Consider the following 17,782-nt stretch of genomic DNA (forward strand, 5'->3'; position numbering starts at 1 on the left):
CTTCGATGCATGGGAAGCATGGTAAGCTTCAACAAGAGGTAGGAACACCTTGAGGTTCGTCACGCGCTCCCAAGTGTTCTCCTCACTGCTGGATCCCCTCCATTTCACCAAGTACTCTATGTGATTACGCATTGCGATACTTGTAACTTGGTGATTCAAGATTCCTTCAGCCACCTTTTCCTTCGTCTTCGTCAATTCAAGCTGCGAACGGCTGGGCTAATTGCGGTCATCTTCCTCCTTGTTTGCTGAATATTTCTTCAATTGGCTCACATGGAAGATGTTGTGGATTTTCCACCAGGTAGGCAACTCTACCTTGTAGGCCACTATTCCAATATGCTTGATGATAGATAAAGGACCGACATATTTTTGCATCAACCGAGGATCTCTTCCCCTTGATGACTTCAATAATCTCGGGTCTGGAACCTTCACCATCACAAGGTCTTCCGCATTGAACTCGATGATGCGGCAGTTTTGATCTACGTAGTTTTTCATCTACTTCTGAGCTTTCTCCAGGCAACTTCTGGCGATATCAATGTTCTACTTTCATTCCTGACAGAAACTTCAAGCAAGAGGAGATCTCACACTTTGTGGGGAGTCGAGAGTGTGAGGGAGGAGCGATTGTTGCCCAATGATGATTTCAAAAACGCTCTTGTTGGTGGAAGAGCTCTTTTGAGCATTGAAACACAACTAAGCGACATCCAATAGTTTCACCTAATCCTTCTGAGTACCTCGCATAAAGTGCCAAAGGTATTCCTCCAACATGGAATTAAAGTGTTCAGTCTGACCGTCAGATTGAGGGTGATAGCTCGAGCACATAGAAAGTTAGGTCTGTCTTATCCTGCTGGCAAATCAAGCAGGTGTGGACGTATGTCTCCATATCATCCCACATCTATGGCCAATAGTAGGCCCTTTGCACTAAGGCATAAGTGCGCTCTTCTCCCTGATGTCCCGCCCAAAGAATGTCGTGACATTCCGAAATAAGTGACTTCCGTAGGTCCCCGCCTTTCGGCACATATAGGCGGTTTCCCTTGCTCATCAATAGTCCATCTTCGAGCCAAAAATTTCGTGCTTTAGCCTGCTCGACGAGGTGGACCAGGCCCTGCTGCTAAATCTTTCGATAGTAACTCGCTCGCCCGATCCCTTTTGGAGGTGGCAACTTCGCTAGAGGAGAGCGCTGCTAACGACCCCAAGGCCGCCAAATTCGCCCTACGGCTCAGGGCGTCTGCCGCATGGTTGCTGGAGCCGGGTCGATACTCCATCACGAAGTGAAATTTTGACAGCAATTCCTGCCAGTGTGCCTGCCTACTGGTCAACTTCGATTGCGTTATGAAATGGCTTACCGCAGTGTTGCCCGTCTTGACCACGAAGGGAGAGCCTAATAAATAATGCCGTCATAGTCTAAGGCAATGAACTACGGCTAACAGTTCCTTCTTGTGCACCGAACAGCGCCGTTAACATCCTTAAGCTTCCTGCTCTCAAAGGCAACTAGGTTGCCGTCTTACATTAGGACCCCTCCTAACGCAAGCTTGAAGCGTCTGTCTCCACTACGAACGACTTCGACATATCTAGTAAGGCGAACACAGGATCTGTCACCATTGCTCTCTTCAAGTTGTCGAAGGCGACTTGGCATTGGGGAATAAGTCCATCAAGGGTAGTGCTATCTTGGAGTAGCTTTTCACAAAACGCCGATAATAGTTCGCCAAATCGAGAAATGAGCGCAAGTCATGAAGATCACTCGGCGGCCGCCACTCCTCAATAGCCTGAACTTTCTTGGGGTCCATTCGAATATGTCCTCTCTCCACAATGTGACCCAAGAAACTGATAGTCTCCTGAGCAAACGAGCATTTCGACACCTTCGCATATAGCTTGTGCTCACGGAGTCTCGTCAGTACCTGCCGCAAATGGTTTACGTACTCGGCCAAAGTTCCGCTATAAATCACAATATCGTCCAAGTACACTACCACAAATTCATCAAGAAAATCATGGATTACCTGGTTCATATTACTGAATGTTGCGGGAGCGTTCATCAGGACGAAAGGCATGACAAGAAACTCAAAAGCTCCATGCCTCGTGACCACCATCGTCTTTGCCTCATCGCCTTGATCCGGACCTGCCAGTAGCCAGACCTCAAGTCTATCTTCGTAAAATATTTCGCTCATCTTAGACGGTCGAAGCAGTCCGCCACTAGTGGTATGGGATACTTGTTCTTCACAGTAATTTTGTTCAACGTCCGATAGTCACAGCACATATGTAGGGAGTCGTCGGTCTTTTGAAATAGGACCGGCGCCCCATACCGCAACTTAGCGGGTTTAATGATTCCACTCTCCAACATGTCCTTCAGCTGCTTCCTAAGCTCCACAAGCTCAAGCTGTGACATCCTATACGGTGCCTTGGTGGGATGTTTCGTGCCAGGCACCAACTCAATCTCGTAATCTACTGCCCTCTTCGGCGGTAGCTTTCGAGGTAGCTCTTGTGGAATTACGTCATCAAATTCCCTAAAAAACTTCTTTACTTTGCCAGGGATGGGCCCTGACATTTCGTCAATTTCCTCAAAACGAAGAGTGCACAAGTAGGATCATTTCGCTTGCTCCCCTTCTCAAACTGCATGACCGACAGATTTTTCTCTCCTATGCGTCCTGCCAATGTGGGGATGATACAAGGTTTGGCCCCTAGCATCATCAGTGAATCCACGTGCATTCAACAGTTGTTTCTTCAGGCAGTCTCGATATCTATGTAGGCCATCGCATAGGAAGCATCCACTGCTCTTCTGCGGCACCCCTACTTCTTCTCCTGGGGTTTGTTCCTACCTGAACTACCTTGCGAATTACTCTGGGCGTGGGGCTTTCAATCTCCCCTACCTCTGTTGGAGTTATTCCTGAATAATCTTGCCCCGCCCGACTTATTCTATACGGGGCCAGGCGTCATCTGCTTGTCCCTCCTGCCCTTCGAGTTGAAATTTATCAAGCATTCGACTGTTGCCATCGCGACCCCAAATCAGTCACCCGTTGGCGCTGCAGCTCAAGACGCACCATTTTTTCGGATTTTAGGACTTAATGTGTTAAATCCTAAAGTTTGGAACGAAAAGAGAAAATGAGTCTATCTAGTGAGTTTGAAAGGAAAATTTAATGGTGATTTTGGCTGAACAGAAAGCTTGGTCTCATATCCATAAAAAATGTTGGCGTAAATTGCTGTAACAGTATGTTTACTTTGGTTATTAGATTGTATACGATGGGACCTCAGAATTAAAGCCCCAACCACTTTACGCCTCCTTCACCATGCCTGTTTTCTTCTCCCCCCGGGTTTCCTCCTCACCTCGTCGCAACAGCCCGTGCTCTCCCCTTCCATCTACCGCCCATTATCTTTTTCCTTCCGTCGGTGGCCCCTCCTTGCCTTCATCTTCCCAGCCTCCCCCTCGTTGCCTCACCTCCTTGCCACCTTTTTTTTTTTATATCCTTGCTGCCTACTTCTTCAGACAACCGCCCCTACCTTCATCATCCTCCCTGCCTCCCCTACCTTCACCCCTCGCTATTCTTCAACCCCCCAGACCCCCTGCCTTCTTTCTCCCGCCGTCCTCTTTGCCTTTATCATCCCCCCTCCCCCTCAATTATCTAAGCCCACTTCAGGGGATTGCATTTGATTTATATATTTGTCCCTAAATATATATAAAAATATTTGGTTCAAAATAATCCAATTTTTTCAATATCTACAAAATTATTGATTTCTTTTTTCAACTTATTTTTCAAAATCAATTTTTTATCTGAAATTTTATCGATATAAGTAAATATGATATATAGTATGATAATTTATCTCATTTCATATTTTATTCAATATTCATTTATTCTAACTTAATTTCATTCCTCAAAATAAACGATGCCTAAATTTAAAAGAGGAATGGTGATGAGTATATCCCTAAAAGCTCATATTGAACGAAATCGAAATATTTACTATCACTATGCAACCACAACTCTCTCTTTTTTCTACCTGACATGAAAATACGATGTTTGTCAATGGAGGGGTTTCACCCTACTCAAACTTGTACATGACAAAAGTCTATAGTAATTTATTTTAATGATATGGCAAATTGAATAATTTATTAGCAGATTATATTTTTTATAATCAAATGCTCCTTTCAATATAGAATGATTGAATGTGATAAAGAAAATTACATGTGATGCGAACAAAAAAAAAAATGATGCTATGGTACAATTGAAGTAAAAGTAGTAAATAAAGTGGTTGGAAATAAAAGAGTGTAAATGAGTAAAAATGAGAGTGTTATTCCTTATTTTTGTGTAAATCGAAGATATTAGTAAAATTTTAAATACAAAATTAAAGTGTTCCTTTAGCTAAAGTTGTAGCATGAAAGTGAAAGTTGTAGTAGGTAGAATATGTTTTTTCTTGTTGGGAGAGCTCTCTATTTATAGGCGACATAAGTCAATTGGAGAAGATCGAATACCCCGTGTATTTGGTGAAGGATTCTTAAAGTGATTAGATAAGGCTGAATCCTCCATGAATTAAGTGGAAGGTCAACTCTCAATGGTTGGATTTTTTCCCCTTCCATTTGATGATGGGTTATCTCCTAGAGGGTGGAGGTACCACGATTCTTGGGGGCGGTTGCTGCGGATAAGTGTATCTTGGAGGATAATGATGCCTTTTCAAACTTTTCAGTGAGGTGATTGAGAAGATGTCTTTCCAGGCCAGAGTCCCAACTTTAAGAGTTTAAGGGTTACTTCCAACTAGGGGTGTATGTGTCCCTAAGGAGGTGGCTTATTTTTATTCAATTTTGTGGGGATGTGCCTTTGTAAGTCCTAGATAGATGCCACCTAGGCCTCCGTGAACACCAAATGATACAGGCTTTAGCATTGGGTGAGGGATTCAAGTTCCTAAACTTTTCTGTGGGTCTGTAAGGCCCTCTTGGATATGGATTCCCTCGAATTTAGGCTGGTTGATCTTCTTTTGACTAACTTATTTCATGGCGCCTCCTGTCGGATTCTCTAAAGGCTCCACCTGAACTAGATTTTCTGAGAATATTCATATGATCTTACCAAGTTATCCAAAAAAGAAGAAAAAAGTGTAGGAGTTGTATTAATTTTTGTTTTAGTAATAGATTTTAAAAAAGAAAATCTCAAATTTTATCATTAAATTTTTTTTATGTCAATTTATCATCTCAATTTTGCGATATTTGCAGTTTATCATATATGACCATCTTTTTGTTGATTTTTCTGCCGAAAAAAAATCACATATTGTGCATATGTGAAAAATATCACATCATATAACCTTTAAATATCACATGTGCACTTCATGAAATATTTTTTCAATGAAAACATGATTGAAAAATAATTAAAAATGGCCAAATACAAAATTTCATAAAGAATTGAGATGGTAAATAATTGATACAAAAAATATTTAGATGTCAAAATGTAAAATCAATCATATATAATTCAAATGACAAAATATAATTAACCCTTCAATATATTAGTCGAGTTTAACAAATTTAATGTGTTCGTCTTGTTTCTTCATTAGTTAGATTTGATGAAATTTTATCATAAAGTCAGATCAGATTTAATACTATGACAATGAAGATAAGTATATAATTTCGGAAAATTTGATCTGAGTATCACTACGTGAAAAATATAAATAAAATGTGTACCGAAATTATTATTCATAATTTAATATTTTGAGATATTAAATAAATCTACTCGATTAATAAATTTACTAGAAGTTTACAAATTTAATAATTGTAAATTAATGGGTAACTGGATTGTAAACAAATAAAATTTTATGTCCAATTGAATGATGATTAGTGTAAAATAATATATTAATTATCTATTATATTCTTTTTCTATTTATATTTTGAATTTTACTAAATTAATTTTAAATGTAAACAATCAATTTTAATTGATCATTTAAATATATATTTTGTCATCAAATTAATAGCCGACAAGTGTCAGACGATGTATTTTGCCCAATCAAATAATACTTCATAGTCAAAGATTCTAGCTAGTTAGACGGTGTCACGTGGAGCAACTGCTTGTACGTTCCAATCAAATCAAGACAAGTATTTGCGATATTTATTTCTTTAAAAAATACAAATTTTAAAAATATAATACCAAATTGACCAATCATGACATGCCAAATATTTGATGTATTTTTCTCTTTAAATTGAATTATAAAGAGATAGTATAAAAAGTATTCAAGTGTATCACAACTCTACCTCTTTGATATCCATATAAAAGAGGTCCCTGGAGCTCATTCATAATACAAAAGATAGAGAACGAAGACTGAAACAAGCTAAGGAGGCTAAATAATGCTCTCTACGTAGTTGCTCAAGAATATTCAAAGGCATTCAAAGATGAGATTAAGTTGTTCGTTGAAGATGAGTCACAGATTATAGCGTTTAATTCGGAATTATAGGCGCGAGGCCTTGAATTAATGTTATAAATATCCAAATATATTCTCAAAAAGATTCAAGTGGCAAAACCACTTTCAAATCCTCAAATTCAAAGTCAAGACTATAGCTTTTAATTCGGGATTAGTGGCGTAAGCCCTCGAATTAACATTATAGAAATTCAAATAAAATAAAAAAGAGATCTACAAGAAAATTCTACCTTTAAATTTGTCAAAAGTACATTCTCGAAGAGAACAATCGAAGGATTAGATAAAGATTCTGCCCACTTTTACCTATCTATCAAATACATATTTCTATTTATAATAATTATCTTGTATTTTGATTTTCAAATACAACAAAATTAGCGCTCACATGGATATTTCAAGATTTAGAGTTCAGTATTACCACTTGGTTGGAAGACCATCTTGAAAACTTTATAATCACGTGAGAACTAACTCGCAAAATACGACTAGTATTCCAATTCTTAAGTCAATGACTGAATTAAGTACAATAAAATGGAAAACTTGATTAAATGTGAAAAAATGCTGAAAAATGTTATCTGAGTGTTGGAGTGGAGAATGGAAGCTGATATAAGTGTGAAGAGTGTGGAAAATCAACAAGGAACGTGCAGCCTTGTTGTTCCAGAATGAACGTGTATTAAATGTAGAAGTCACTTGCGTGTTAACTAGCACTAGACCTCTAGTTATAGAGAAGTCTAGTCAGATTCTTGTGTTAATTATAAGCAAGTTGTATATCAGTTGAATCCTTAAGATGTTATACTCAAAATGGTATATCCATATTTGATTTAGGGGAAAAATCCAAAGACCCCCTGTGATAGTAGGAATATTCAAAAAATCTCCTATGGAAATTAAGTATCAAACACCCCTGTGATTTAAAATAAAGTTTAAAAAAATCCCTCCGTACAAAATTTGTGCCACACCCGCTTTGACTGCGATTTTTCTATGAAAATACCTTTTTTTTTTTTTTTACATTTTTTCCCTTCTCTCACAGTTAATATATAATATTATATATATTTATTAATAATAAAATATTATTATAATAATAATTATTTAATTAAATATTATATATTTTATTAATAATAAAATATTATTTAAATTAAATTATTAAAAAAAATTGCAATCGTCGCCGTCGTTGCTGAAGAGGAGGGCCGCGTCGGCCCTCCTCACCCCTGGGCGACGGCCATCGCCCATATTTTTCAAAGGCGACGCCGATCGCCCTCGTTGGAGGGCGACCAGCGTCGCCCAGAAGGGCGGTGGGGAGAGGGAACGGGAGGGAAGGGAAGGGGGGAGGGGGTTGCAGGCGAGAGGGGTGGGGGTGGGGGAGGGGGTTTGCAGGCGGGCGGGGGGAAGAAGATGGGGGTGGGGGGTTTGGGGGAGACGGCGGGGTGGGGTGGGTGGATTTTTTTTATTTTTTTAAATTATAATTATATATATTATAAATATATTTTAATAGTATTAAATTCTACTTATTATAAATTAAAATAATTATATATTAATAAGTTTAGTTTGACTAGTTGACTAGAAGGGGTTAGGCTCAAATTGACCAGGGGCGGTGTGATTATTTATTCGTAACATGAGGGTAATTTTTTATAATAAAAATTTGATAAGGGAATTGTTGATATTTTTATATATCACAGGGGTCAAAATGGATTTAACCCTTTGATTTAGACTTATCTTTTCTACATTATGACCATCTGGATGGGTATTGCCCAGTGAACACAAAAAAAAAAAAAAAAAAAAAGGGAAGTCGGTTACTTGCGGCTTTGTCAGCCACTTTTTGCTAATATTTGGCATCTTATCTAGCAATGTGATGTGACCTTGACATGTGGAATTTAGATGATGTGGCGATATTGCTGTGGTGTTTGGACTTGCTGATTAGGCATCATATATGGAATATGCCTATCAGTCTGGGTGGCAGGAGAGATTTGGTTGGGCTTACCGAGTTGCTTGTATGGGGGCCAATCTATTTGACTTGAGCTTGGGATGTGTTGAGATTTTAGGCTTGGAAAATAGTTGATGGGGGGCATTATTAGTCCCCCTAAGCGGGCTAAAGATCATTCGGGTTTTCAAGTACCTGTGGTTGCCCCCCTCCCCCGCACTCCTCCACGAGCAGAGACTCTTGTGCTAGATGATGACGAATGCAACATGGCTTGATTTTGTAAAGGAGGCCACCCACATCCATGGATAGGGCCTATGTTTAAAACCTGCCCAAGCATGGGCTCTTGCTTGTTTTTGCTTCTCATTCCAGCTAAGTGTAGTATTTCTTATATGATAACATAATTTGCTACTTTGTAAGAGGAATGGTACATACTTGGGTACTCACACTTTTACTTATGTTAGGGTTGCATATTAGCGAACACCGGGAGGATAGAGGGGACCTATGGTTTGAGGACCCTTCAAACGGATAAAGTACCAAAAGAACATGAACCATCAATGGATCGAGGACTTGCAGAAAGAGTGGCAGGCTAAGAAGCTGGCGAAAGTGGTGAAAACCCTACATTTTACCTATGGATTATGCTTTTTTCACCCATTCCTTAATGTTATGATTCTTTCTATTTTTCCATTTTACCTCTTGCTTCTTACGTTGCCTTTATATTGTTGTTGGGAATTCTTGCATATGTATGTGTATGGACAAACATATGCACTTCTTTTGGATTTCTTTCAGGGTAAGTAACAATAAAAGACAGGCTAAGGGGTAAAACTTACAGCAAGAAAATGTCTTGGTTGGGAGGGAAAAAAATGTGGCATGCTGCTATAGCAGGATAATTGTATGCATGCTGAATATTTTGCATATAATTTACTGCATATATTGATTAAATTGTTATACATGTGAAGAGTAAATTCATTCTAGGTAAAAAGCAATATCTTGCTTTGCCTAAATATAAGAATGATTTTAGAAGGTAAATCATCCAGTGAGTGAGACAAATGTATATGCTGGATATTAGTTAGTCCCCTGCTATCGAAAAAGAAATAGATCTTCTTTAGGTGAGGAACGGGATACGCTCTTATTAATCATGAATATACATGACTCAACTAATGTGTGTGTGAGGGTGCTTACTAGGAACAAGTCCATTGAATGGCTTTGTAGAAACTTTTTTATTGGAGCGACAACGTCGAATTAAGGATTTTCTGATGGGATAGTGCAAAATTAGTCCTTAGACTCGGCGCACCATTCTGTATTAGGTATCTTGTGCTTTGACTTATATTCTAGTCATCGAGGTTAAAGTGCACAAAGAAATATGTACAATGATAAGTCTAGATATATACGTTGAAGGCATAATATCATAAGACAGTTGATCTCTAGTGATTATATCTATTGATTATGTAAAGTCAAAGGATAAGTTAGTTCATGCTTTTAACAAAAGGCCTTTTTAGTTCTCGAGTTACTATTCATCCAGGGGATTTTGGGACTCAAACCCACAAATTAAAATCTTTATAATGGTAAGCTAACCTTTTTGACTAGAGATCCCAAGATCTTGGTTCAAGGAGATAACTAAGTTATAAGGATTGTAAAAAGTACCTGGATTTACTCCTTATTCGTATTTTGTTTAGTGCTATTCGCTTAAGGATAGATATTAAGCTATAGGCCTTTAATGATTCTTATAACAAATTAAGTAAATGATGTGATATCACATATCTAAGTGTGGAGACAGACTGCTCCAAATGGAAAACCAATGAAGGCCAAAAAGGACTCAATTGTGAGAACCAAAATTATTAGAGAAGATATTGCAATGTTACTATTATCTTGATTTACACAAACGGCTGAATAATTGAAGACATCATATTCATTTAGTAGCCAAGTGAATCCGATGGTATGCATAAGAAAGGTTCAAAAACACAAGCTACGTTTTCTGATGACTTCTAGTTTGAAACTCTTTTAATTGCCTGCATGTCATATGCATTAAATTTCATTCATATGAGGGATTGTTGGAAAATAGTCAATGGTATATTTTCATTCATATGCATTATTTTCATTCATGTGAGGCTGCCTATGGTTCCGAGCCGGAAGAAGCTAGATCGAGTCTTTTATTAAGAGAGTTTTAAAGTATTTTTTGGTACGATATTTTCCTCTAAGTCTTTAGTACTACTACTTTGTGATTGTTAAATCATTGTATTTTGGGGGATGAACTGTCGTCATCCTTAGTAGTAGTGGATTGCACCATTGTCATAAAAATAAAGAGTCAACCTCTTGGCTCAACCACATATCCTTTATCTTACAATACATTACACACACACACCACATACACATCCTCATTACTTGTATCGAGCCCTTATAACTTGTATCAACCACATCTCCTTTATCTTACAATACATTACACACACACATCCTCATAACTTGTATCGAGATCTTATAGATTGATTTCAGTTTTTGGATTTATTACGTATCGAGTAAACGAGATTAGTAGAAGCTATAGCAAGAACAGCCATTGCAGCAAGCAAACCTAGGACAGTCCATGGAGTTCGAAAATGTGTGTGAATCAGCTCAGCTATCCATGTTTTCATATAGCTATTGTAATGCGCTTGAATTTTCTCCTTCAAGTGATGGAAAGCTGGTGGATCGGCATAGGTCTTGATATTTTTGTACACGTCCCTAACTTCCTCATCACTACCGAGCAAGTTATATAGGATTTTCTGTTCCCGCAACTCTTTCACATCCTCCGTGCTCTCAATTAGTGACTTCATGAGATTGATGTATGATGTCACGAGAAAATTATTAACATTGTTCGGGCTCATCTCATATGCGATCATGTTCAAGAAGAAAACCATGGTGTATATAGAAACGGCCCACGTTGGAAGCTTAAGCTGTGCATAAATGAAAAAGGAGTTGAAGTTGACATCCTTGAAAGATCGAGATGAACTAGGCTTGAAGTAGATGCCCTTCGCCTTGAGGGCTGTAGCTGAACGAAATGAATGGACATATTTTCTCATGTTTCTGGTGTGAACAACTTTAGATCCTTCTCTAGTTACTCCCCTGTGAACTATCCGAGAAAGGAAGTTCAAGATATGAGAGCATCGACTGGTTGTTCGATCAACACCCATTTTTGGACCAATATCAGTTACTGGATTAGAAGACGGTTGATCAGCACGGGTTCTTGGATCAACACTGGTGTTCTGGTTCGTATTGGTTGCTTGATTATCATGAGTTACTTCAACTGTAGTGCAGCAGAGCAATTGGTTGTGTATTGAGAGCGTAGAATTACCGTGAGTTTCTTGAACAGTAGAGCAGCAGAGGAATTTGTTGTGTATTGATGATGTAGCTGAACTGACAGCAGTTGCTAGATTAGCATTGGCTGTTGGACCAAGACGGTTTGCTAGATCAGCATTGTTTTGTAGATTCCGACCAGTTTCTAGATCACCAACAGTAGATCCATTAAAGCCGATTTCTGCATTAATTGGTGGACTACCATGGGGCTCTTGTTCAACTTTAAAGCAACATAGCCATTTCCAGTTGAAACATGTACGATGTTTCTTAGGTTCAACGCTATCAGAGACAAGTAACTGACGGAAGGCTTCAAGTAGATGGAGAGGGTCCTTCATATTTTTCACTAGTATATTTTTGTTTGGTTCAAACTCCCCAAAAACGCACCCATTCAAGAACCTATCCTAAGACAGTACAATATGTTAGATATAGGAAAAATTATAATATTAGTCCTCTAAGTCTAACCCGGTGATATTTTGATCTTGTCAAAAATTAATTTTGATAATTTGGTCCTGCGATTAAAAAAAATTACTATTTTGAGGACAATTTGATGAGTAGGGTTGCAAAATTTAACAAGAATAGAAGCTAAAAAATTTATGTCCATAATCATGAGAGTGATTTAAAATTACCGAATCATTGGTATTTGTTTCTTTATTTGTAGCTTGGAGATTACTCCTCTCGGGTTTGAACATCGGTGGGTGGATCATTTCTGTATGAGCTATATTTAAACCTATCTTGGTCCATTTAGCAAATAAAAAAATGAATAATTTTGGACTTCACTCCAGAGTTATCGATTTTAAAGATTTATAATATCCAATTTTGATATGAACTTGAATTTGGGCCCAATTATTAGCAAATTTGTTTGGAATTTTAATTGGAAACTTATTCCAAAAATTTTGAAAAAAACTGCAAATTTAGTCCTACAAGTATAGCGGGTGGCCATTTTGATTCTGTTCAAATTAATTTTGTAATTTAAAAAAAAAAATAGCAATTTGGTCCTGCAATAGAAAAATGACGATTTGAGGATAATTTTGACTAAAATTTCATAAAATTGGTCAGAAATCACTAACTCAGTGTGTCACATGCACAACACGAGTCGTAGGACCAAATTACTAAAGTTGATTTCAACAAGAGCAAAATTACCACCTTCTATACTTACAGGAAGGACTAAAATTGCAATTTTTCTATTACTACAAAAATATGATCTACTTCATTTTCATTGTCCAAAATATTGCCTACATTTGTTTCTGAGACATTTCAAAATAATATTATTCTTTTTAGAAAAATGAATTTCATGCTTTGCATGCTTTCAAAATGACCAAGTTTGGTACCAAAAAATAGGGCTGTTGGCGCATTACGTACCATCGTTAGTTTTCTAAGGGAACACATGTGGTCGGTAAATTTGAAGCAATTAATTGTATTTTTGGTACCATATTGTAGGATTCTTTACATAGCTAGTGCTTTCTAGTTACATAGGTAAATTTGAAGCAATTTGGTATCCCTTATTGTTTGAAAAATTATAAGTACCCCCAAATATTTGATGAAATTATATAATTTTTGGACATATGGAGGTGTGAAATTATTAATTATACCTTTTTTGTCTTTTTTTTAATAAAAATAAAATGTAAAAAAAAAACAGACGGTGTGGATGAAAATTATTTAAAAAAACTATAAGACTATTATCCAATTATTCAATAAAAAAATTAAAAAAATAAAATTATAATATTTACTCCACAAGGTCATTTTGGTCAATTCACCATAAAAAGTAGATGAAAAACCTAATAGAGACTAACGGAATAGGTTAGTTGTTAGACGACCGTTAAAAATTATGGGGTATTGATAATTATACCAAATAACAAGAGAGATCGTTGTATTTTAACCTTAAAAATATTATCATCTTATTATTATCTCAAATTTTTTATTTTTTATTAAACACAAATATTTGAAAATGGGTACCACTCACCCGACCTGACCCGTTTTGAACACATTAATTCTAACCTATTTTGAACTCATTAATTTTAACTTATTTTGAACTCAATTAATTTTAGACTCGATCCATTTCTGCGGGGCCCAACTTGCCCATTTCATACTCCTACTTTCTATGCTAAATATTTGATGTCACTCTAACTTGTGATTTATAATTACAGAAATCAAATGAATGTAATTTCCTGAGATGCATCGAACATGAAATTTGTGAAAAAATGATTGCAGATTGGTCAAGAAAATAGTTTGATAGCATAGAAATAATTAATAATTAAACTATTTGTTGCTAAATTACATTATTTATAGTATAAGAATTTATTTGCTAATATATAGCAACGAAAATTTACTTGCTACAAATTTAGCGATAAATTATTTATAACATATATTAAATAGTACAGATTAACAAAGAAAATTTTATTTACTAATTAAGTAGACGCTAACTTTAACATTAAAATTTTTCATAGATATTGAGCTATTATTTTATAGAGAAAAAATGGGAATTGAGTGATTATTGATTTTTCTTGGCAATTAGTGGGGAATTTGGATGAGATTTCTTGATTTCGGGGGAATGAATTTGAGATTTAGGGTTCTTGAACAAAGTCCTCACGTTGGTTCCTTTGGTAGCTATTAGTTTTAGGTCTCCTTTTATCGTTTTCAATGAAATCGTTCTATTTTTTTTATTTTTTTTTAAAGCAAAATCACTTTTTCTTTTTCTTCACTCTTTTACTATACAGTAGATTATTTCCCTCTTCATTTGGGACATTTTCATAATTACAATACATCAACAGACGTGTCATAATATATTATGCTGGCTTATTTGACCGTTAACAACAGGGGCCGGTCTTTTTGACCGTTAACAATAGGGGCCGGTCTTTTTGACCGTTAACAATAGGGGCCGGTCTTTTTGTTATATTTTATACTTTAAAAGTCATTAATAGTTATCGGATGGAAAATATATTTAACTCTTCAGAAAAGCATGGTACCAAAAATTGCATAATGCCCCGTATTATGATACCAAAAAAGCAACTTTCTCCTAATAGAAATTTTACTTCCAGATATACGCTTTCGTTTGAAATAAGGAAAAAATGCAATATTTTCTGATAACATGAAAAATGAGTAAAAAAATCTACACTGAAAAATAAAATAGCAAATTATCCTTTATTTTAGGAAAAGAAACAAATTACAGTAAAACCTCTATAAATTAATAACCTTGGGACCATGAAATTTTATTAATTTAGAGAGATATTAATTTATCGATAAATTAATATTTTATTAATTAAAGGAGATATTTTTTAAATTCAGCAAATTTAGTACATATGTATTGAAAATAAATGAATTCATATATGTTTCATTGATTATATTCATGCATCAATTAATTTTTTATAACTAATTAAATATATTCATGTATAATATCAATTCATTATTTACAATTAACTATTATATTCATAGATAAATGTATCAATTCATTGGAATAACTTAAATATACATGTTTACATTAATTTGTTGCACTTAAATAACTATTATACCCAATTAAATATATTCATGCATGATGAATGAAACATATACTACATAAATCTCAATATGATAATAAAATAATTCATAACACCCAACCATGTTTTCTCATCTAAAATGCATCACAAAATCATCCATGAATGATCAAATGCGTAAAGCATTACAGACTTCATATTTTAGTAAATTATCATAATATTTATAATTGTAATATTTATGAATTATTAATTTAGAGTTTTAATGGGACCTAATATTTATAAAAGAATTTTTAAAAAATTATTATTTTATTATCTTATCGAATTTGATGATTTTTTACAAAGGCCCAAGTCGGGACCGGAAGATTTTATTATTTTAGAGAGTTTATTAATTTATAAAGTATTAATTTATAGAGGTTTTACTGTACCCCTATCAAATTATTGATAGAGGATAATTTGCTTCATTTTTTTTTAAATAAAAGAGGGTAATTTACTAATTCTTTTTTCAAATGGAGTAATTGCTCATTTTATAGGTGGGCTAAATTGCATTTAACCCTTTAAAATAATAATTTATTATGGTTAATTATAAGTAAAATCCTATAGGAAGTCAACTTGGACTTTTTATTTGGAAACAAACTGAGTATATAATCTTTTCATCAGCTTAAAACTTTCAAATAAAGTTGGGATTCAGATACCAACCTGTTAAGTAGCATTTCGCCTTCAGCCTCCCCGAATCTCAAATCCACCAGACGCTTGACAACCCGGAACGGGATCTGATTCTCAAGCAGAAACATGTCACGAAGCACGTTTGCCAAGGTCGCGAGGCCGAGATGTTGACCCATAGTCATCCCCCTGTGCGCCTTCAATGTCTGTGGCCCGTACATGCCTGGTTCCGGTACGGGTTCCGGTATGCCCGACTCCATGTAAATTATAATGAAGCAGGCATCAAAAAGCAGCATTCGGGCGAGTTCGTGTTCCGAGTAGCGCTCCACTGAGCGCCGTTCATAACAGTTTCTGATTTCACCAACCATTTCAAGAACTATGTCGTAGTAGAATTCCAGATTCAGTGTGTCACTGCCGCCCATAAGAAACAAATCCAGGGCTTTGGGCTTGAAGCCCTCAGCCAAACTGAGCTCCGGTTTGCCATGGTGGTAAGGCCCCATTGAAACCACCACAGGAATATAGTGCTCAGTGTTTCCCTTTAGCATCAGCGGCAGCACTTTGTGCATTGGCCGGAAGAAGGCCCGCCCCGGACGTCTTGTTTCTACCTCGGCGATTTCGGGTTCTTGAGGAACCTGAAACCCGATCCGCCGCTGGCCACTCGGTTCAGCATGATCAGTAGTTGGGTTTTCTACCTCGGCGATTTCGGATTCTCGAGGAACCTGAGAGCCGATCCGCAGCTGGCTACTCGTTTCACCTCGATCATTAGTTAAGGTTTCTATCCCAACTGAGTGGAACTCTGGGAGGCCTTGAGAGCCAATCCGCCTCCGGAGAGCCGTTTGATCTTCATCGTCTGAGGATTCTATATCGGACATTTCCAGGTGGTCCTTAGTCAATTAATGTTTGTGGTATTGCATATGCTCAGGAGAGCAGAGCTTAAATATAGAATAATATATAGTTGTATGAACTAAATTTTGTTGAATCAAATCAATTACAAAAGGGTTAAATTCATTTTGCCCCCCTGTGATATAACAAAATATCAAAAACCCCCTTATGAAATTTTTAATATAAAAAATCACCTCTAGGTTACCAATAAATAATCACACAGCCCTCTGGTCAATTTGAATCTATTTGTTTAGAAACAATGACTAAAATACCCTTTTAGTCAAACCAGTCAACTAGACTTATTAATATATAATTATTTTAATTTATAATTTTTAACATATATTTATAATACATATAATTATAATTTATAAAAAAAATTAAAAAATAATAATTATACCCCATTCCCCCCACCCCCAACCCCCACCGGGCCCACCCCACCTCCATCTTCTTCCCCCCTCCCCCACCCCTTCCACCTCCAAACCCCCCCTTCCCTCCCCCCTCCCCTATCCTCCCCCTCCCCTTCCCTCCCCCGGCGCCCATTTGGGCGACGCCGGCCGCCCAGAAATGGAGGACGACGCGGTCGCCCTCGCTGGATGGGCGACCGCGTCGCCCAGATGATGGGCGACGGCCGTCGCCCATGGTGAGGAGGGCGCCGGCCCTCCTCTTCAGCAGCAGTGGCGACGACGCCGCCGCTGCTTTTTTTTTTAAAAAAATTATATATATAATTAATTTTAATTTAATTAAAATAATATTTTATTATATAAATAATTAAGTAATTATTATATAAAAAAATTTTATTATTAATAGAAATATATCATATTTTAATTAAATAATTATTATATAAAATAATATTTAATTCTTAAATACATATATATAATATTATATGTTAAATGTGAGAGAAGGGCAAAAATATCAAAAAAAATATATTTTTATAGAAAAATCGCAGTCAAAGCGCGTGTGGCCCAATTTTTGTACGGAGGGGGTTTTTTTAACTTTATTTTATATTATAGGGGGTGTATTTGATACTTTAATTTTCATAGGGGGTTTTTTGAACATTCCTATTATCACAGGGGGTCTCTGGATTTTTCCCAATTACAAAATAAATATGATATATTTTTTCTGAACTGTACACGAATCATAAAATAAGTGTATTGCACTTTTTTTT

General features: G+C 36.4%; 1 protein-coding gene across 1 annotated transcript; it reads right to left on the minus strand.

The window, feature by feature from the left end:
- Positions 1 to 10,505: 10,505 nt before the first annotated feature.
- On the minus strand, positions 10,506 to 16,764 carry LOC105172153 (uncharacterized). The gene is made up of 2 exons (XM_011093499.3): positions 15,772 to 16,764; positions 10,506 to 12,004 (listed from the first exon to the last, which is right to left on the minus strand). Exons 1-2 carry the CDS (start codon positions 16,605 to 16,607, stop codon positions 10,768 to 10,770), a joined length of 2,073 nt encoding a protein of 690 aa, XP_011091801.2. The 5' UTR covers positions 16,608 to 16,764; the 3' UTR covers positions 10,506 to 10,767.
- Between the last annotated feature and the right edge of the window lie 1,018 nt (positions 16,765 to 17,782).

The sequence above is a fragment of the Sesamum indicum genome, linkage group LG10 (assembly GCF_026168435.1).
Source record: "Sesamum indicum cultivar Baizhima isolate 11 linkage group LG10, ASM2616843v1, whole genome shotgun sequence".
Lineage (NCBI taxonomy): Eukaryota > Viridiplantae > Streptophyta > Magnoliopsida > Lamiales > Pedaliaceae > Sesamum > Sesamum indicum.

Coding starts and splice junctions, on each gene's coding strand:
- LOC105172153 (XM_011093499.3), bottom strand. CDS start 16,607: ATGTCCGATATAGAATCCTCAGACGATGAAGATCAAACGGCTCTCCGG. Junction 12,005..15,771: donor GGCGAAATGCTACTTAACAG/GTTGGTATCTGA, acceptor GTCTTAGGATAG/GTTCTTGAATGGGTGCGTTT.